General features: G+C 38.5%; 1 protein-coding gene across 2 annotated transcripts in view; it reads right to left on the reverse strand.

Annotated features, from left to right (window-relative positions):
* Nucleotides 1-22,834, reverse strand: part of LOC140150765 (uncharacterized) — a 34,196-nt gene that overhangs the window by 9,430 nt on the left and 1,932 nt on the right. For both annotated transcript variants that reach the window (XM_072172868.1, XM_072172867.1), the window contains exons 2-12: nucleotides 19,839-19,927; nucleotides 17,437-17,472; nucleotides 12,291-12,470; nucleotides 11,855-11,949; nucleotides 6,360-6,510; nucleotides 5,423-5,602; nucleotides 4,320-5,315; nucleotides 3,523-3,714; nucleotides 2,895-3,086; nucleotides 1,760-1,945; nucleotides 382-573 (exon numbers count right to left, since the gene is read on the reverse strand). In XM_072172868.1, the coding sequence (XP_072028969.1) occupies nucleotides 382-573; nucleotides 1,760-1,945; nucleotides 2,895-3,086; nucleotides 3,523-3,714; nucleotides 4,320-5,315; nucleotides 5,423-5,602; nucleotides 6,360-6,510; nucleotides 11,855-11,949; nucleotides 12,291-12,470; nucleotides 17,437-17,472; nucleotides 19,839-19,908 (2,470 nt within the window). In that variant the 5' untranslated portion in view covers nucleotides 19,909-19,927. The remainder of the gene's footprint in view (nucleotides 1-381; nucleotides 574-1,759; nucleotides 1,946-2,894; nucleotides 3,087-3,522; nucleotides 3,715-4,319; nucleotides 5,316-5,422; nucleotides 5,603-6,359; nucleotides 6,511-11,854; nucleotides 11,950-12,290; nucleotides 12,471-17,436; nucleotides 17,473-19,838; nucleotides 19,928-22,834) is intronic.

The raw sequence follows: 22,834 nt of genomic DNA on the forward strand, positions 1-22,834 counted from the left end.
AGTGGAGTGATCAATATATCGGTTTGCCGCTGGTCACCGCTACTGCAACTGCGCAGTGAATCAAGATCGGAGCATTGGACAACCAGATGCTTCAGTCATTGGGAAGTGAAAATACAAGCATTATTTAAGGCAGATGTAGTGTAATTTTTCCAGGTTTCTTGTGAATACGTACCGCATGAAATCAAATTGCGCTTTGTTACTACTCTTTATAGATATTATGTTCAAAATACTGGAATCCGCTTCGATAGAATTTTCAGTGTTGAAATGTGACAAAGATTTTGAAGCTATACGAAATGATAAGCTTCTACCCAAGGGTAGAATAGAAATAGAAACACTAGAGTAGAAATCAAAATAATTCCGCTGGTGGAAACTAATGGCTACCTTGACAGTTGTAGTTTGCATTATCCCAAGTTCCATCTGGTAGACAAGTGGAAGTGTTTGTTCCAGTACCATAAAATCCACTTCTGCAATGCCATTGACAAATATCACCGACCTCATCCGTGCCATCAGGTGGTTTATTGCAGCCAGTATGATATGATGGATGCGGTTCTACCAATGAGGCACAGGTTATCTCTGCAAATGATATTGAAAATGATTATACAAAACTACAAAACTGAAATTATTGAAACACCCTTTATGGCAGTCTTCAGAGTTTTTATTATTATGGACATTGAGTGGCATGTATTGGCAGTCTCTTAATTGAAAGAAAATCTTATATTAGGTGGTTGGTTGAATTTCGACACATGGTTTTTCCTACCTTACATAAGACACTTCACTCAAGTATTCTTATCCCACGTTTTGAGCTTACCCAGCAAACACAAAAACGTTTTTAAAACGTTTTAAATAAGTTATATTTTGGGTTTTGGTTTAGGTAAAAACGTTTTAATAACATTAAAATGTCGGGTTATATAAAGGTCATGAAAACGTTTTGTATGAAAACACACTACAACAATATTTTAAAAATGTTTTCGAAATATCATTGTAAACTATTTTTGCAAACATTTTTTCCCAAATATTTTGTCAACACTTAAATAACATTATGTTAAAATATTTGCACCCAGCAAACACAGAAATGTTCTTAAAATGTTTTTTACAAAACGTTTTAATAACATTTAAATGTCGGGTTATATAAAGGTCGTGAAAACATTTTAAAAACGTTATTGTAAATATTTTGGGCAAACAGTTTTTGCAAAATATTTTTTCAACCCCAAAATAACATTCTGTTTAGAATGATTTGTACCAAGTTTTCAAAAATGTTTTTGGAATGCTATTAAAACGTTTTTATACCCTTTATATAACCCGACATTTAAATGTTTTCTGTAAAACATTTGTGTTTGCTGTGCAGTAAATTACCAACAAATGTTATTTAATGTTATGAAAACGTTTTATACCATTAATGTACCCTTTATATAACCCGACATTTAAACGTTTTCTGACAATCTTTTATAACCTTTTGCGAATGATGTCGAAAACGTTTTGTGTTTGCTGGGTAATTACTCCAGCAGTTTGGATTCTAGAAGCATAAATGTACATGGCTTCGGGATCAACCTGCCATGTTGTTGTTCATACCATCTACACGAAACATTTTAATAGGGTTAAGAATTGTCATGGACATCTTGGTAACCACTATAATACAACCGATATCCCCCGCGCGATAAGCCTGCTATTATTTTGTTACGGAATTAGAAAGTAGGCTTAGTCATAAACCCAAAATATCCATAATTAATAGTAACTATTTAAAAAACATGCGGGTTATTACCTTCACACACGAAGTCCTGCTTGTCCCACGTTCCATCTGCCAGACACGTTGATATATCTGAGCCAATGCCACGATATCCAGAATCACAGCTCCACTGGCAAGATGTCCCGAATGAGTATTGACCCGCTGATCCACTGCATTCAAGGACAGCTGGCGAAGTTGCTGTCAAAGTTGAGCACGTAATTGCTGGAAAGAGTATGGTGAGTGGAAGTGTAAACAGTTCTTTTAACAAAATACCAAGTTCATGATTCATCACACGGGGTCGTCTCCACATCCATTGGGACTTCAGCAGTTGAATGAAAGTGTATCAGTAACGTTAGTCACGTGACTTGCGGAGTGCGCTGGAGTCTTGTGACTTGATGATGGGGTTATAGACTTGGACAGATAGGATGTCTCTTGTACTGGACCTAGGGAGGCGATGTAACAGAACTTTGAGATCCGCCTGACGCCTCAATGAAAGTGTGATCCTCTTATTTCAGCTGAGAGGAATCTCTCTCGTGTTCAATGACGCGTTAACATAGTGGACAATCAGTTTCCCAAACATAATGAGAAGAACATCTAACCTGTATTATCATGCCGTTTAGACAGAAGATGATTTTTTTTCTCCGAAGGGTCATTGTGTGTATTTTGTTCGGAGTGCGAACCAACGACTCGTGTAATATTTTTAGCCTAATGATCTCAATTATTGTGATTGCCGCACAAACGACATGTCGGAATATGTGATGCGATCAAGCAAAATCAGTCAGAACTCGGAAATATTGATTTTGAGATATAGCCACACAAAATATCAAATATATATACCAAATATTTCCTTTTGTTTCCTCTTGTTTTGGAAACTCTTTAATTGCTCATATCTTTGGAATTGGATATCCAATTTCAATGGTGTTTTCTGCAAAATCCAGATTTGTATATGTTTTTTACTATCATATAAGGAACAAAAAATTTAATATTTCCGAGTTCAGACTGCTTTTGCTTGATCGCACTACATATTACTCTTATTTACAAAACCTTTCGGGTTTATGAACTTATTTCATACAAAGGCGTGCTTGTACAAACCAACCCTTGGAGTAATAACGATTTGGAACAAAACACTCCAGAATATCACCCAGCCCGATGATAATTATTACTTACTTACCTTCACAAGTAAAATCTGTGAAATCCCATGTACCATCTGGTTGACAAGTTGAAACATTTGAACCACCACTGTAAAAATAACCAGTTCTGCAGTACCATTGACAAGATGCACCGACTTCATCTTTTTCAGGAGCCTTGTTACAGCTAGAATGATAGGCTGGGAAAACCTCTTGTAGGGAATCACAGCTGATCACTGTAGGATAGAATACATCGAATGTATACGTGTATTATAGCACAGCAACAAATTGCCAATAACTTCGCTGAATGGAAGTAATCTAAGTAATAATAGAGCCCAATTTTCCAATGTCCGCCCATAACGACCATTGAATGGAAAGTAAAAAATCAATACAAACAGAAGTGTAAATTCTCACGCTGACCACGTGAGACATGAATGTTGAGCTTCGCCAATATCCTTCTACTGCGTCAACAGTGCGCCGGATCAATTCCAGTTTCACAACAAACAAATACATTTTGAAGGAAAAGTGTTTCGGATTGATCGTTTAGAAGAGACCTTTTCGGAATATTATGGTTTTTTTCTCTTGTGATAATTATGAATTCTGCAAGTTCAGTAAAGTACTTTTTAACTATTTCTAAAATATTTGTACATGAATTTTCATGTAAGTAGTCACCTTCACATTGGAAATCCTCGTTGCTCCAGGTACCATCTCCATTGCAAACGGCTTCGTGCTCATCCCCAACACTGCGATATCCATCAGGGCACTGCAACTGGCAGGATGTTCCTGATGGAACTGCTTCCGTACCTGCAGTACATCCAGTGATGGAAGCTGGTGACGATACCACCAACAGAGGACACATGACACCTAATATCACAGAGCAACGAAAGTGAAAAGAAAAGTACTGAGTAAATGGAAGTAGTTGCAGTCGACTCCTGCTTGTGCAAAAATTGTGTCGCAAAATGACTTTATATTTTATCGATGGGTGGAGTGCGTGCATGTGGGGGTGATGTGGGTGGATGCAGTTTTTAAAGGTGAATGGCCCAATTGAAAGCCTCATCTATCCACTTTCCCTCCCTATCAATATCGAGAGGTTTGGCGTCAGATAAAAGATCACATTTTCACAAGACACTGGAAAAGTCTTTGTTCCGGTAGTATGAACAAAGTGCACCTTTCCACATATGGGCCATAAATAGTGTTATTTCACTCAAACCTATTTCTATTCATCTCTGCGTTATGGGCATCCATGTAAGGTAGAATCATCAGATAAAATTGGACCACCCATTTTTAATGTATGATTTTTTTTCATATTTGAGCTCAATGTGTTAAATTTATTTTCACAAAATCGTCAATTACCAATATCCTGACGTCCTCATTGTAAATATTATTTGCTAACATGAGTGGAAAAATAAGCATAATATTAAATTTTAAGAAATTAACAAAATGTTTTATCATATATTGGTTTTGCTTACGATTGCATACAATATCGTGTCCACTCCATGCAGCCGAACATCCATACCCCACTTGTATCTGACAAAAACGACGAGCATTATTGTCACTTAGACGGTAGCCATCATCGCAAGCAATATCACATTCACTACCAACAGGTAGTATAACAGGTGCTGTTGTTGGCGCAATTGTTGTAACTTCCGGTTGCACCGTCGTTGTTGCTGGAGGGACCGTTGTCGTCCCGGCCGTCGTCACACCTGGTGGCAGCGTCGTTGTTGACGGAGGGACCGTCATCGTCCCGGCCGTCGTCACACCTGGTGGAGGCGTCGTTGTTTCCGGAGGGACCGTCGTCGTCCCTGCCGTCGTCACACCTGGTGGCAGCGTCGTTGTTGCTTGAGGGACCGTCGTCGTCCCTGCCGTCGTCACACCTGGTGGCAGCGTCGTTGTTGCTGGAGGGACCGCCGTCGTCTCAGCCGTCGTCACACCTGGTGGCAGCGGCGTTGTTGCCGGAGGGACCGTCGTCGTCCCGACCGTCGTCACACCTAGTGGCAGCGTCATTGTTGCTGGAGAGACCGTCGTCGTCCTGGCCGTCGTCACATCTGGTGGCAGCGCCGTTGTTGTTGCCGGAGGGACCGTCGTCGTCCCGGCCGTCGTCACACCTGGTGGCAGCGTCGTTGTTGTCGGAGGGACCGTCGTCGTCCCAGCCGTCGTCACACCTGGTGGAGGCGTCGTTGTTGCCGGGGGGAGCGTCAACGTTCCGGCCGACGTTACACCTGGTGGCAGCGCCGTTGTTGCTGGAGGTACCGCCGTTGTCCCGGCCGTCGTCACACCTGGTGACAGCACCGTTGTTGCTGGAGGGACAGCCGTCGTCTCTGCCGTCGTCACATCTGGTGGTAGCGCCGTTATTGTTGTCGGAGGCACCGCCGTCGTCCCGGCCGTCGTCACACCTGGTGGTAGCGCTGACGAGCAAGATACTATATAACCATTGGCTGGTGGAGTTAAGGAAGGACACTGTATTGCTGAAATTGAAGGTATGCATAAATGAGTTGAAATTATAATAAATTCCAAGCGATCTTGGCGATCGAGAATTGAAAGAATTGAAAAAAGACAGACAGACTATACTAACGTGTGCATGCAGGTTGGTCGGTATTCCAAGACCCCTGGTTATCACAAAGAAGTTCATTGCCTCCATCTAGACACCAGCCAGCATTACAAGAAAACAAGCAGGTTGTGCCATATTTGAATTCCGGATCATTACAAATCATCGTTTGGTGTTCTACGTCAATTGGTCTATCACATCTATTAACTGCAACAACAACAATAAAATAAAACTGGAAACGGTTTTTAACAAAATAAATAATAATTGTAAATAGCAAGTTAGATAACAACATATAAAACATAGTATTATTACTCTGGCATATGCGCAACAATGATATTTTTACAAATCCATGTATAAGTTTAGATAAGTTTAGTAACACTTTTGGGAGCACGGTGGCCGAGTGGAACGGGCTCCCGACTCATAATTGAAAGGTCACGGGTTCGAGCCCCGATGTTTAAATGGGTACCGGCATTCTTAAATGCTGGGAAGGTAACAGACTCGCTGTGGAGGAGCTGTGGCGATCCCTGGCAGCAACACGATGGAGTCTGGTCAAATTGCTAACGAAAGAGACATGGGTAAAAAATGTAGGTTCGATTCAGTTGAATAGTTTTGAAACGTGCGGAAACATCAAAGCATAAGAAATCGCAACCTCTCAACAATCAACATTATCTTGAGTATTAACTGAAAAACACAATCTTGTATTTGTTTTATTCTGCACATGTTATCATCAATCCATCAAAATAACTGCTGCATGAATTTCATCGAATGGCTCCGAGTGACTTGGTATCAAATTATGCACGGATGAATGAATCTTATACCTTACAAACTTTCAGTAATCATCCGCTCACAACCTTATGGTGTTTTTGCTAAGCACTGAATATAACAAATAAAATCTACATTCCCCAATGACACTTTGTTCCGTGCCTTGGTGAGCCCATGAAACACCCTGCATATCGTTTCATACCCGTGACTGTGACCGTAAAAGAGCAGTCGTTCTTGTAACCGGCTGGATCGCAAGCTTCATAAGAAATTGTATGTGTTCCTTCCGTAAAGGTTGATCCCGATAGCTTCGTAGAAGTTAAGCTTACAGATGGTGTTCCATAGTTGTCCTGGGCCTGAAAGTAAAGCGATTTTATACAATTATTTAGACAGCAGCAGCGTCTACTCGTCTATTCCAGAAAAATGCAGTACTAATATTTTGGGATTAACAAATATTATCCTGTGACTGGTGTTTTGTTTACAGTATCAATACCTGCGCGACCTATGTCAACTCTACCGAATGTCAAAATGTCTTTTGGTCTTGTCAATAACTCCGGATGCTTAATTTTTGTTTTAAGAAGGCAGGAGACCCGGGCAGGAGGCAAAAAAAGCTTCATCCATATCAACACACAGTCTGGATGTTAGTTAGAGTTAACTCTAACCATAACCATCCGTTTTCAGAACAAACTTTATTTTGAAGGTTCACCGAGAAGACCAAGAGTGTTCTCACTTGTAATGAAAGACATTTTGACGAGTTGATAACCAGCCGTGTTGGATACCAATATCAGGGATCGTATATATAATAGAGATCTAGTGTCCCTGCCAATACCATCCTTTCAACAAAATAAAAACAAATAAACTACGCCAAAAAGTTTTTTTATGGTTAGGAAAGTTACCCACAATTAAAATCTAGCAACACATTTTGTACGCGGGGGGTTGTCCTGCGCATTTTGACACCTCAATTACTACCCTACAACACTCCTGAGAAAAGATATGAATGTGTAAGTACCAAGAGGTCGACAAATAATAATGGCAAAGAAGCCTATTCAGTGGTTTTAGAGCTGATTCACTGATCCAAGACGGTTTCATTATTCCCGCCATATCAATTTGAATTTAAAGCATTTTCCTTGATGCATGTTGGATAATCATTTGCTTATTGTGCGGACGAATGATTAAAGACAAAGGTAAGTTGGTACTAAGACATTTACGTTTTGAGAGATGGGTTTGGAAAAGGGATATAAAACAGGTCATGATTACAGCAGTTTGGAAGATACTGTACGTTCAATAGGTTACCAAAGCAGAAGGATTTGAGACATTTGAGTGGCCCTCCAGATGCCCTGATCTTAACTCCTTGGAGAACCTTTGGGATCAGCTCAAGAGACGAGTCAACAAGAAGATAATGACAGATACAACTCTGGTAGGATTGCGTCGCATCGTTATCAACGAGTGGAATGGGATTGAGCAAGATAACATTCGACGCCTCATTCGGAACATGAGACGCCGCGTGGTTGCTGTAAGGGAAGCCAACGGTGGACACACAAAGTACTGAAAGACCGGTAAAGCAGTCAGCCACCTGGACAACCGATTCTTTAGAAATGCTTAGTCGCGCTAAAAGTCGATCGATACATGTTAAAATCAGCACAATTCAGAGATACACCTTTTGCTATGAAATTAATTTTCTCGGTCAAATATAAAGCAATATTTTTTCTTTCTTCAGTAATGTCAGTTAAAAACTTGGTGCTTGGATATATATATATTTTTAAAATCCTGGTGTTAAAATTAAGCATCAAATTGTGTCTTTTAGTGTGATATTTTTGATTTTTATAGGCCTTGAGTTCGCCCGCGAGCTTTTTACGGAATTGGTTTTTTAGCGTCTCAAACTAATGGCACATTCTCCGATAAAGTGTTCAAAATGCCAAATATGTGTCGCCCATAGTTTCAAGTCGTATTCAGACTTGTTTCGTGAGAAAGAAATAACTTTTATTAATATAACTTATACTTAGGAGTTGCTTTTTAAAATGTGTGAGGCTAGAGGTTGTAACATGCCTAGAAAGTATAAAACAATAAAGCTGATTATGCATGTCCATTGTTTTCCTCCATGTCGCCAGCCAAGGTGTGTTCCGTATAATGTGTCCCTGCTCTCTAAACATGCGCGCATATAATGGATTATAGGTACTTTTCATTACCTGGTATCATGCCCTCATTATAAAGTATAAATCATCACAACACAGATTATTAAATTTTTCCAACAGGTCTTTCAGACTATGTCGCCAATATTGTTCACAGATACGTTACCATATTTCTAATGGATAACAATCTGTGAAAATAATTGGCTAGATGAATGTTCTCATATGTGGTGGATCAAGCAGGCTTCATAGTTATATTATATATATGGAACATAACACAATGGTTTCAAAGTAAAAAAATCAGGTCTATTAATGGCAAAAAGTCCTAACGTTACGTTCATGCTGTCACAGATACGTTACCTAAATTCTACTCCCCTCGGAAAAAACGCTGTGATAAATGAAGCCAAATACCATACCAGGCTTTAGTACATTGGGTGATGACTGATCAAGTATGGGTATTAAGTTGGTCAGTTTTTACACTTGCACGATTAAGACAAAGATGGGCAAGGGTTTCACAGATACGTTACCACTGATACGTTACCCCCAATACGTACAAGTAATATTGCTCAAAAATGTTTACGATTCTGAATGAATTTTATGAATTCTTTGTGATTGGCATTTTGTCATTCCTGAGACCAAACTTGAACGCTTTAACGGAGAATGGGCCTAATATAGTTTGCTAAAGAAAGATATTTCCCACCTCTGTAACGCACATCGTGTGGGTCTATATATTATAGTTTTGTCAGAATTTCCGTTTTTATTTTACCCTTTTTCCCTTCATGCTCCGAAAATGTCAAACTCAGTACTTTTTATCTCGTTAGCAACCAGCAGAAATAGTCGATATTTTCATTGTTGTCATCCAGGGCAATTTTCCATTGAAAAGCATATTGCCCGACCAGCGATTTAGTAGCCCAAATCCCCAATTGGGTTTTCTGGTAAATGAGGTGAATTTTAAAATTTGCTCCCGTGATAGCCTGCAATTTCAATTTATATGGATTCCATGATTATGAAAACCATTTTGTCTGTCTGTTTGTTTGTTTACCTAGGTTAGTCCGTATTTTCTCTTAAAAGAGACGCACGCTTGAGGTCCATGGGAAAATCCACGGTCCAAACCTAGAAAAATTAGCGTGTTATTATACGGGATTATAATCTTCTGTCCCTCCTATCTCCAGGTGAATTTTGTATGACCTACCCACCCCCCATCGCGGGTTGCCATTTTCATTACACCCTTCAGACTTGTGTTCGGGTTTGTTTTTAATTTGACATGTAGGCGTATACCTAAATGTATAGCTATGCTATATATTATTATGTAATATCATGTGCATGTAGGCCTATGGGGTGGGGTGGGTGCAGAGGTGTGTGAGGTGGGTAGTGGGGGTGTATGTAGGGAAACTTTGGGGTGGTACTCAACACACTTTAACCATGACTTCCAATGCAAGGCTTATTGTTGCCACAAATGTTTTTTTTCCTTAAGGTTATTTAATAGGTTTTTATAAACTTCCATGTTTAACCTGGTATTGTTTTGGCTGCTTCATTAGGGCCTATGACTTTCGGTGGGTTTCCAAAAGCAGTTTCAAACAAACACAAACAAAAGGCACCATACCCAGTCACCTTCGTGACAATTGAAACACTACGTCAAGTATTAACATCCAAGTTATTCTGTTTTTTAGGTAAGCAATTTTAAATAATTGCTTGAACAGGTTTTTTTTTTAAGTTAACAATGATAATGGATGGTTCCTATAAGGCACAATCTCTGATGAGGAACTCAAAGCGCGTAAAGCACGAAATTTACAAACAAACATAAAAACAATCAATTTATAAAGATTGGTTTTAAGCTGGCGTTTAAATAACGAAAGTCTGGGGGCGTTACGAAGGTTATTTGGAAGAGTGTACCAAACAGTTTGCTTGATCATAAAACATACAGCGTAATATTATGTTTTGTAAAAGAAAGTTTTGTTAAAAATATTGCCCAATTGCATGTAAGATTGTCTGGCAAAGTTGTTTTGAGGAGAAGCAAATTTCAACACATTTGTCCGATGATCACGGTGATGATGAAATCAAATAATTAATCACTCACGTGATGAAAGATCCTCGTCATGCTATAAACATAATCAGTTAGTGGCGTAGCTGCCGGGGGGGGGGGGGCAGGGGGGAAATTGCCCCCTGGCAAAATGTGCCTATTTGGGCCCCGCCCCTAGTGCAATGAAAAAGAGGAAAAGGAGGAGAAAGAAGAAAAAGAGAGGAGAGAGAGAGGGAAGAGAGGAGAAGAGGGGCAGAGAGATGGAGAATCCATACGATATGCAATACCATACGATTATATTCAATAAGCCTGGCAAAATTGTCTATTTGGGCCCCCGCCCTCTCCCCCAAGTGCAGGGAAATTTGGTGGATTTGGGCCCCGCCCCATACAGGCTTGCCCCCTTGGAAAAAAATCCCAGCTACGCCGCTGTGATCAGTTGGAGCGCTATTATGCCTGGGAATTTCGTTGCTATATTGAAGTTCTGGCAACACTGTACCCATGCCGGAATTCCTATTAAACCCAGGGATATCGATCCACAATGCTAGTATTAGCCTTAGATTTCACGCGTTGATTTTGAAAAATTTTCAGGCGGGAGTAAAAAATGGTGAAATCAAAACGGAAATTCTGACAAAACTATGATATATCGCTCACGGTGATGTGCGTTAGAAAGTTGGGAAAAATCCTTCATTAGCGAACTATATTACTTTGAAAAGCTAAAAGGTTGATTAAAAAAAAAGGCTCGCGGGCAGAGTTTAAGCCTATCAAAATCGAAAATCTTACACGAAATGACTGAATTTCACGTTTAACACTAGGATTTGAAAAAAAATACAGTATCAAGCACTACAATTTGACCTGACATTTACTGAAAAAATGAAAATGATTGCTTTTTATTTGGCCGAGAAAATTAATTTTACATTGAAAAGGTGTAACTCAAAATTTAGCTCATTTCAACACCAAATTCGATCGTTTGTATTGCCTCATTAAATGAGTGAGCCTTGCAGAACAAAAGAACCGGTTGTCCAGGTTGCTAACTGAAAGAAAGAGATTAATCTCAAGTGAAGTTGGAAGCGGTAGTATGATGCCTGAAATGTGCTGAGCAAGTAAACAAAAAATGTTATCGTTGTTTTTTGTGTTCTTTTATGCTGAAAACTTGAATAGGTCTTTTTGCAATTTTTATTTTTCGACCTCGTGTTACTGAAACATTCATATCTTTTCTCAGGAGTGTCGTAGGGTAGTGATTGAGGTGTCAAAAATGCGCAGGACAATCACCCGCATGTGATTATTTTGCAAATTTACAAAATTAGTCGCTAGATTTTAGTAGTGGGTAAATTTCCTTACCATAAAGAAACTTTTGAATTGTATTAGGTCGCTCTGGATGTATCGGAGCGTCCCATAATGCAGAAGCCTTGTGTTTCAACTGGACTTACCGAAAACTAAAAAGTTTCGAATTTGATTGACTACTTTTGGAATTTGGCAATAAAAGTGTTAGGATGTATGTGATACATGCGGTGATAAAGATATAATATGTTCGAATGGATACAAAATTATACTTACAACTGCGGGACTCCATTCTACAACAGTGGATGTTAAGAGTGCATCTGCTTTCTTCGTGATTGAACTAGGACATGTAATAGTCGGTGCTTGTATATCTGAAATACAAGTTATTAAACAATAAATCGCCGATAATGGAATGGTATTGCTTGTTTGTAATTAATCGCTTGTTTTTGCCGGGTGTTTTGTTTTTGTCTGATTATACAAACAAAAATCACAGACTTATATAGCGCAATTTGACTGCTCAGTACCAGAGGTGGGTAAGTGTATTAAATAGCTGCCCTCTGAACATTAGGCAATTTACACAGTGTATTGTACTCATCTACACATGGTAGTTACACAGGGCAGCTATTGCACTTACCAACTTCTGGCACTGAGCTATCGAATTATAAGATAATTGCGCTTTACAAAAATCGACAAATTTGAAGTTTAATCATACCGCAACATGGCGGATTAATGTCACCAGGTCCCCAATGTCCAGAATTACATGTAAAACAATGGTTCCTCCCTGAACATATGCCAAAACCACTGGAACAAGAGTAAGTACATCGACTTTCGTGCCTGTTACCATTAGAGCAGCTAACATGGCCGTGATGAGGATGATATACGCCAGAACAATCTGCAGATAAAGCAATAGACCTAATTACAGAATTATTATGATTATTGAGTATTGACTAAGCTTCATTATGATAAGGAAAAATTGTTTGATTGGCGTAACCGGACTTATTCTAAAAATAGGCCAGACCCAAGACATTTTTCTTATTTTTTTGCAAAAAATACCAAAAATTAAAAAAAAAAATTTTAAAAAAAAGAAAAGAAAAAAGGTACAAAGCCTTTATCATACGTATATGTTTATAGCTTAAAATGTGTGTAAAAATGCCGACCGACCTACCCCTTTTACTTTATAATGTTACGCCAATCAAACATTTTTTAAGCCTAATTCACTGAGCAAAGTGTATTCGTCAAGATAATCGCACGTTACATTTAGCTTGAGAGCCGCAGAATAGCATCAGAATCGCACCATCATTTGCCTCCGTCTCCTAAAATCGCAAACCAAACATTTCAAAAGTCTCTTAAAACAGTGGAACAGTGCCTAATTTGTATAAATCCAACATGGCCGCTGGGATGAATATTTATTCCTCCAACGTACTAATAGTTCTTGCGTTATATAGGCAAAATATCAATGTTTGACTTTATGACGATTTTGCCTATAACTAAAGAACTGTACAAGACAATCTATACTTTTGCTGAATCCTGATAAGAGGAAGGTTTGCCAAATGCTGTTCCAAATTTACTTCGACTTCGACGTCAACGTCCCGGTTCGTTGTACATTAATAATAAGCCCAATCACCATTTTAACATTGAGCAGTTTTGGGACACTTTGATCTCTGACATATCTGGGAAATTGCTGTAATTATTATTAATTTATTTATTATATTATTGTCATAATGTTACCATTAACAATATCTAAATAGTTAATTTATTCAATAATAATGTTTTTTGGGGTTTGTTTTTATTCTTGTAAAACATTTTAGATTATATTTTGTACGAGAAATATCTGATTAGCAGGCAGGGTTTTGTGAAGGAAGTGGGATGGGACTTGGGACCAAATTGTCAACATCAGAAATGTTATTGAGAATTACAGAGAGAATAGACTTCCTCTCTACATGTGCTTCATAGATTACAGTAAAGCTTTTGACTGTGATAGCCATCCTCAGATGTGGGAAACTATGACGAAGATGGGTTTCCCAATCCATCTTGTAGACCTGATCAGCCGCTCATATGAAGACCAAGAATCTCAAGTCAGAACATGTAGTGGGGACACAGATTGGTTGAAGACTGGAAGAGGCAGGCTTACGGCAGGGCTGCGTACTATCATCAAACCTCTTTAACATCTACTCTAAAGACACCATAAGAACAGCTTTGGAGGGGTTTGAAGGTGGAGTGAAGGATCACTAACCTGAGGTACGCTGGTGATACCACTCTTATTCAGAGGATGATTTAAGCACTTCCCAGCAAGTCTTGCGGTTAGCACAGCTGTGTGAGTGAACATGACACCACTGCCCGCCCAATGCATACACACGTGCATGGTTAAATTTGAATTTGGACAGATATATTTACAATAAAAACACCTTCAAAAAGTTGGTCGATTTCACATTTTATGTTATCTACAGAAGGTATGAATTATCCTTCATGCATACATCACTTAAGATCTGAAATCGACCAAGTAATAATGACACACGGGCAATTCTAAAACAACATCTTTTGCACAGAGTTCAATGGGATTTGAAAAGTAAAGTGGCAGTTGAAACTCTAGTGATAACACTTTTACAGTGCATGATGGGGCTTCCTTAAATCATCCTCTGACTCTTATTTATAGCAGCAGAGTAGAGCTGATTGATCTTTTGAAGCGTTTCAAAGAGGCCAGTGAAGAAAGAAAAAAGTCTTCTCCTGAAAACCAAGACGACAAAAATAATGGTTGTAGACAGAGAGCAAATAGTGTTGACTTTGTGATAGTTCGACCGCAGGTTGATGAAGTGAAGTAATTTGAATACCTGGGTTCAATGATGAACAACATCGGTGATAGTATTACTGAAATTAAGAGAAGACTGGCTATTACAAGGACAGCTGTGCAAGGCATGTCAAGCATATGCAAGAGCCGAGGCCTATCCATTGACCTCAAGGTACGCCTATTACATGTAACTGGGTTTTCCATTGCTGCTTACGGATGCGAGTCTTGGTCTATGACAAAGAATGACAGGAAAAGAGTTGAGTACTTCGGTCATATTGTCACGAAACATGGAGTTGTGGAAAAACAAATTGAACAAGGGGCTATGATAGGCCGACGAGGAAGGGGACGTCCACCAAAATCTTGAACCAATGACGTGAATCTGGTTTCTAGCCAAGGAATGCATGGTGCAACGCACTTGGCCATGATGCAGTCATGTCTACAGTAGAATTCATCTCGACCTTTGCAGGACTTAAACCCAATTAAAAGCTATTAAACCAAGATAACACTCATTGAAACAGCTCAACTGATTAAATCGGATCTACTCTGGTTGTGCACATGTGTCTGTTTTACATGTGCGACATCGCAATAAAGCTGGTATTATAGCTTCAGTTGGGTAACCGATTATAAAGGAAACGGAAGGAAACAATGGTATGTGGACCTTTGTTCACGAAATGAGACAATGGCCTGCTTTTTGTTAACCAGCATTCTTGAAAATGAGCAACATAATGATTGTTGACTTAACACGGTTTGGAAATAATTTCTTCATATTTTTGGTGTTATCTGTCGTTTACATATCCTTCCTAAAACACAAAAGTGCGACCCTCTCCAAACACCTAAATTAGCTAAAAATTTAGGACATGTTACAAAACTATATTTTCTAGAATTTCTTAGAATACTTTAAATGTAGCTTGTACCGTTTTTCTGTGGCATCCTTCAGAACGGAGCGGTCCGTTACCAATATAGCTCAATATTTTCGGTCAAATCTCCATTCAATTAACACGGGGATTTGGCTAGCTATGAGCTAGCTATGCTTTGCCCTCACTCATATTCTACGAAAGTGCGACCCCTTCTGAACATCTAACCTAGCTGTAATTTTAGGTCATGTTAGAGAAATATATTTGCTAGAAGTTTGGAGAATACTTTAAATATTGGCTGGTTATTTTTCACACAGTGATGTTAACTAGTCAAGTGCCCATTCTTCCAACATACATCATTTGTAGAGGTCACGCGTCAATGGTGAGAGCACTGTGTATTGTGTATAGGAAAACGGACAGTAACTGCAGTACAGTATGCATCAGATCGAGCGAGATGGCGTACTCTTGTGATGACCCCAGCAGCGTTTCAGAGCGCCACCTGGCACACTGAGAGAATAGGCGAGCTGGCAGAAAAAGCCGTCGTCAGATGAAAACACGGGGTCTTTCTATCTTTTTGGTTTCGGTTCCTCTATTGTTCAGAAACGAAAATGCAAGGGATTATGTGAGTGGATCTGTAATTTGAATTCATTGTTAGTTTGAAGTACCAATCAGCTTAATATTTCAATAGAGGTGGATGCCTGCTGTCAATCAAGGCTGGATAAGACAAGATTATAGAACATCCACAGTGTGTTATGTCCTCGCATATAGGCCCAACCTATTATCAGATTACAAATTCCACTTGTAACGCCAAAGAATGAAATCAATCAGTTACGCTTCAACGCAATTATCAAGTTTTAATGTGTATTTTGGGACGAAAATAATTCCCCGTTTCATCTCTACATAATCATATCGCGGGTTGAGAACCAGACTGAAAGCCTCAACTCACAATCACCTGCTCCCACAAAATGAGTGTAAAGTCGCCAGAGCACTATAGAAGATACAGTCCATTAATCATGACAAAATTCAATAGAAAACAAAAGACATAGTGGAGGGAATATTGATTTTTGAAGTCAAAAGCAAGGAGCCAACGTTATGCTCATTTTGTGCGAGCTGGTCATAATGAATTACGGCTTTCTGGTTCTGAACCCTCGATATGACCAATGTGTGTGTGATTGCACGAACAAGTATACCTACATGCCTAAAACTACCCAATACCTCTTGGCAACACCCCGGGCAACACTGATTAGTGTATATTTTGATGGTAGACTATTTCACGAGCCACTCCCGCCTAGGCAGATGGGCATATACACCAAACGCATGTCAATTGAAGCCGTACAACTTATCGCGAATTTAAGACCGTAAAATTTAGACACTTCTTTTGTCTAGATTAGCACAAACCCTCTCATCTGAAGGTTTCATGTTAGAAATTAACATAACTCAACAAACCGAAAACAGAAATTCTCTTCGTTCAACTTTTTTTAGTGAGCAACAAAAGACTATATGTGACGTGTCATGTTAAAAGGAGACACTTTTGGGCAGGATCGTAAATGGAGAAATAGCAAAAAATCTGCCCGGGGTGATTTTTTCACAATTTGCGTTTGTTGCGAATTTGTGATGTAATGTTAAAAATATTGTCTAATAGTTTCAGACCATAATATAACTCGCATCTTGTATTTTTTGAGACATTTTTCAAGGTAATTCCTACTCTCAACATTGTCAATAATATTTTTAAAGGCCGATATCTCAATTTCCAATTTTATAATACCATAACTTACAAACTCAATATCTTCGCTTAGAAATGTCCGATTACATTGGAGAAAACTGCATTGTGAAAACTGCAAAATATCTTTATATTTAAGATATGTAAAAATCTCAGAATTGATAACCTGCCCAAAAGTGTCTCATTTTGAAATATTATAAATAAAAGGATTGTTCACACGTACCATGCTAACACTTCAAAATAACAATGAGATCTGAAACCGAATACTGAAACAGGAACCGAAACCAAAAAGATAAAAAGACCCATAGCCTATTTACGATTTTTTATTAGAGGAGAGGGAACCCCAACGGTACATAAATACAGATATAATCTTTGTATGGTAAGCGGATAAATTAACAAGCCATGTCCAAAATGAGATCATTCACGTTAATATCGACATTAAAATAATAATGATGATCCGTTGATTTTTGAGCTAGTCGTATGATTACCACGTACTTACCAGGTGGCGGGGCAGGTGGATCCGAACTGCATGAATCTAAAGGATAAACAAAAGAAGAACGAAAAAATACCGTGAATGAGAAAGGGTACGAACTTTTCACGCAGGTGATATAACATTTTCGAAAAAAATTGCGTTATCACTCGCTATACTCTGAGACACAATCGACCCAAAGTCATCCAAGCGACACAATTGGCACATCATCTTCATCTTTCATCTTTTCTGTTTCGGTTTCGGTTTCCGAGGTATAGGCAAAAAGACTGCCTTCAAGGCCTTCACTGAAGCAACACCTGAAGAATTCACAGCACTGAGTCAACTTGGTGATGCAGAAATGCCTTCTTAATGTGTTGGTTCAGGCTGTGAGAGGTTTTTGTGCAGGCAGGCTTCAAGAGCCGACCAGGGAGGATTGATAAAATTCCTTCAACTTCAAGTGCGTGGCATCAACACATTCTGCGGGCGCATATGCAAGCATATGTTTGGAGTCAAGACCTTGTGGTAAATCCAAATATTCCAGACCCGTTCAAGCTAGGATGGTCGAGTGATGCAGATACCATTCCAGTACCTATCCTGTCAGACATTGCAATAGCTCCCAAGTCTGTTGTCGAGCTTGTTAGGTGCGGATGTGGAATAAGCAAATGCTCCAGAAGATGTTCCTGCATACGACACAATCTGACTTGTACAGAAGCATGTGATTGTAGAGCAGATGAAGAGTGTACCAATATGATAGGCCTACAGCTGTGCACCAAACTGAGGAACTTATGATGACAACTAGGCATTTACATGCCTCAAGGTCAGCTCTATCACTGTCTATCATAAATGTTTGAAGTTGAATTACAATATAGACATTTCATTGCATAAATCAGTGCTGAAAAATTAAACTTAGCCAATTTCAAGACACTTTGGCGGCCATTTTGAAAGGTTAAATGCACCTATATTCTCCTTAAACAATGTTGTTGCACTACTTTAATTTGTTTCGAATCATTTTCTTATCCATATCTAACAGAAATAAGATAGACGTATTTTACTCTCAATGATAGTAATTGTTCAAAGCGGTATGCCATATTACAATAAAAGGCGGCCATTTTGGATTTAGAGGCCATCTTGGATTGGAGAAAATGGACCAAATTAAGTTTTTAGTTCTCAGTGGATTCTCAGAAACATAAGCAGTGAAAATAATCAGGAAAAAGGAAAGAAATCAATGTCCTTATAGCTGGCAGACCATTTTAGACAAATTGTCGGCCATTTTGGATTTGGCAGCCATCTTGGATTCTAGAAAATGATCCTAATTATGTTCTTAGTGGATTTTGACAATCAAAAGTATAAATAATCATTAAGAAAAATATGACTGCGCTTTCGGGACAAATGCGGCTTAAAAAAGGCTAAATGGAACCAACTCAGGTTTTGTTACCTAGGGTATAAGGAAGCAAAATAACCTTGGTTCCACTAGTGTAGCAAATTTTGCACTGACTTATGATAATTCTACGTAACACCATGTACTAATACATTTCTTATGAGTTCTTATTAGGAAAAACCCGTTAGCCAAATTAAAATCCAAGATGGCTGCCACCTAATGACAAAATCAATGTTACAAAGGATCAAATTACCAGACAAGTACTAATGTTTAATATCACCTATTTGAATTAATTCATTAGGAAAAAATGTTAGCCGATTCAAAATCCAAGATGGCCGCCATTTTTAAGATAGTCGCCCCTAAATTACAAATATCAATACAACAAAGGATTAAAAGATCATACAAGCACCAAAATTTGGATTAGCCACTTGAAATTTTTAGATGGCCGCCATTTTTAGCATGCCACCAATAAATGATAAATATTAATATTAATGACCACCATGTTATATTTTCAAGTTAAGTGTCTAATGTTAGTATCCTAATAATGGATTCAAAAGGAGGTTAACTGCAAATGTTGGTGCATGTATGATCTTTTATCCTTTGTAACATTGATATCATTGTAATTTAGGGGCGGCCATCTTAAAACTCGCGGCCATTTTTAATTTTGAATTGGCTAACATTTTATCCTAATAAATGATTCAAAGGGAGGGTATCTACAAGTTTTGGTACTTGTCTGGTCATTTGATCCCTTGTATTTGTGATTTAGTGTCGGCCGTCTTGATAATGGCGGCCATATTAGATTTTAAATGTTACGAGAATAAGTAGAAACATTCCATAATGGTAGAATGAATGAGTGAATGAATGAATGAGTGAATGAATGAATGAATCAATCAATCAATCAATCAATCAATCAATCAATCAATCAATCAATCAATCAATCAATCAACCAATCAATCTATCAAACAATCAATCAAATTAACAAACAAACAAACAATCAATATATCAATCAATCAATCAATAAGATATTAATTAGTTGTATTTAATATGCACATACCACCGTAGTTAATGTAGATCACTACCAATATAATAGCGGCTCCGTACGTCTTCGAGTTGACGACGAACATTCTCGTATGTAGACCGCACCTGTAAAAACAATCAAGTTACATTATTTTATTGCATTTGTTAACAGGGCTCGAATTAAGCACTAGGCCTAATCTAGCGTCAGGCAAAATGCAGGCAATTTGTAACACAGTCTTTACTAGCCCAGTTGTAAATTTGAGCCTCTTCACTAAAATCTCATATCAACATATTCAACAGCAACAAAAAAAAGTGATCATTTTGCGCAGAAATACATACTGATTATAACGCAGCAAAAATGTTATAATTAAATTCGGTCTAGTTGAAATGTTATTGTCAAATTGTTTGACCTTTTTATCTACGGTAATCATTTGACTGGTGTATTACTCACTTTAACCCTAACCGCAATGGGCTTTTTGGCGACGGGAAGGGAAAGAAAGGAGGAATAAAGAGAGAAAACAAAGAAAGAAGTTGTTTGCTCTGGGTGGTATTCGAACCCGAGACCCCTCGCATGCCAAGCACTGAGTCAGCGACACTTTGCCACAGGTCTTGGGCTTCGCTGGCCAGCGAAACCGTGCCTATAGACGACTGATCCAATTTCACGCATTCCTATACCTCAATGGTTGCCAAAGTTGGGTCCCCGTCGGCTCAATCTCACCTAAAATGTGAAATAATGTGGCCTTGGAGGATATTTTAAACTGCATTCTATCACCCGTGTTACACGTAGACAAAAGAATGATGACAGTTTACAACACAAATCCACCCAATTGGGTAGTCACAACACCAGTTTGGTGTTGCGGGGACCCAAAAATGGCCGACCAAATCCTGACCATGACTTGGCTCGTTGGATTCGTCTATACATCACTTAGGGTGATTGCGTCATCACACCACGTGGATATATCAAGTAGTATTTTGTAGTACTCAGGCGTGCTAGGGTTAAGTGAGCCCTGGCCCACGATATCGAGGAGGGCGTGTAATCTTTGTTTCTAATATTTGTGAAGTAAGCGTGAACAAGTTTATGAAACCATGTATGCAGCTCTTTTGTTAAATGGAAAATAAATAACATTTAATGAATTAACAAGAATTTGTCTTTAAAAAAGACCAAGTTCACGGATCAGGTGTATAGTACATGTACTTTGAGCTACTTTGGTCTAACATTCAGGAGTACATATTATATTCATATCTAACCTACTCTGCACTTATTCAACAATAAATAAGTGATATGAGGCTTAATAATGATACCTGCGTCTTGACTCTGGAAAACAATATTGTTTAAAAACCTCATTTTGCATTTAGTTTTTTAAGCCACCTCGGGAGCCACCTACAGGATCTCGTTTTGCATTTAGGTTTTTATTGTGTTGTAAAGTAGCAAAACTTTCTTTATATATGGCCCAATTCGTGCCTGGAAAAGGCTATCCCCTCTTACAACCTATCGACAGGTCCGATTTCTATAATGAGGTGTCACCGGGTTTGCAAGAGATAATAATACCAAATCTAAACACCATGAAATTTACCACATCACGACCAAGCTCACATTGGGCGCCCCATTCCTTTTTAAAGGAATTTTATTAAGTCACCTACTAGGAAACAAATTTGGCTATAAGTATGAAGAAAATTGTATCTTATCACTAAAGTAAACAAATTACACAGCTTGCTCTTGCTAGCTTTTGTCAGGGTCAGGGATATTTGTCTCTTTATAGTCCTGCTTTAATATGAACACCAATATTATACAGGTTTATACACATGGGTTATTACAAGAGTCAATAAACATTCAATTAAAGCCATATTATAACATTTTCAAACAAAATGGATTAGCATTTCTTTGCCATAAAATGTTAGCTTTTACTGTCAGATATATCCCCTTTTAATTTTGAGCCGAACAACTACGGCAAAGTAAAGAAAATTGGAATTTACTACCAGCGCACATGTCGCCAGTACGTACCACTCCTTCGGTCATGTTATGGTACGACTTTTTGTTGTGTATATCACCGTCCCGCACGCCGTGTATGTGTATGCGTTCGACTAATAATTCCATCGTAATAATAAAACGCCGGTTCCGTCGTTTTATTCAAAATCTCGGATTTTGACCAAACTACAGCACCTAGAGTCTTGATTTTTGCAGGGTATATTGGTTTAATAAAGTACAATATAATCGTGTAAAAAAAGAATTTTAAAAATTAGTTTTGTGCAATGTAGTAATTTTCTGAAGTAAATCGTCTGCTGCACAGTTATCTATACAGAATGATATGTTTACTTTGTAATTAGGCCTGGCCATGACCTGTCTAGTTTTGATTAACCAATCAGTTATGTCTATTGTCAGCATGTGATGGCTATAAGCCAATTACAAACATGTTTCTAAAAAAGGCTAACAAATTCCTACACTGGATAGACTCTTTTCCGGGTTAGGGCTAATTAGTAAGTTGTCATGTGCGGCAAGATTAGATAAAGGCATACAAACTAGGGTATGAGATATTAGGAATTATTTCCTAGACTCTTTACCACAGGGCTGGTGGGCTACAATACCTATTCATGACACAGGATATGTAAGGGATAAACTGTGCATATGAGATATGGGGGAAAGTGGCATCATTTCACTGCCGTGAAAAAAAACCCACTAGTATGTGTAGGTGAAATATCAGGAAGCTCAAGAATGTATACATTTTAAAATGTATGTGACCAGCTCCAACAAAACCCGGAACAAATCGCCAGGTATGATTTTGAGGCCTTTAAAGATGACATTCCCATGAAATAAAAATCAAATTTTGGAATTCTTAATGTCATGGCATTTGACCTTGGGACTGAGTGGACTTTCAAATCCTTGAAAGTACTTATTAAAAAGAGGTTTATTTAATCAATAATTAACAATTGAACTATGATAATCCCTATTCAATCCTGTGTAAGGCAGGGAACTAAATAGTATATTATATAGACTAGCAATTTGGCAAAATTATCAAGGTATCATTGACCAAATTA

This window comes from Amphiura filiformis, chromosome 4 (assembly GCF_039555335.1).
Source record: "Amphiura filiformis chromosome 4, Afil_fr2py, whole genome shotgun sequence".
Taxonomy (NCBI): Eukaryota; Metazoa; Echinodermata; class Ophiuroidea; order Amphilepidida; family Amphiuridae; genus Amphiura; species Amphiura filiformis.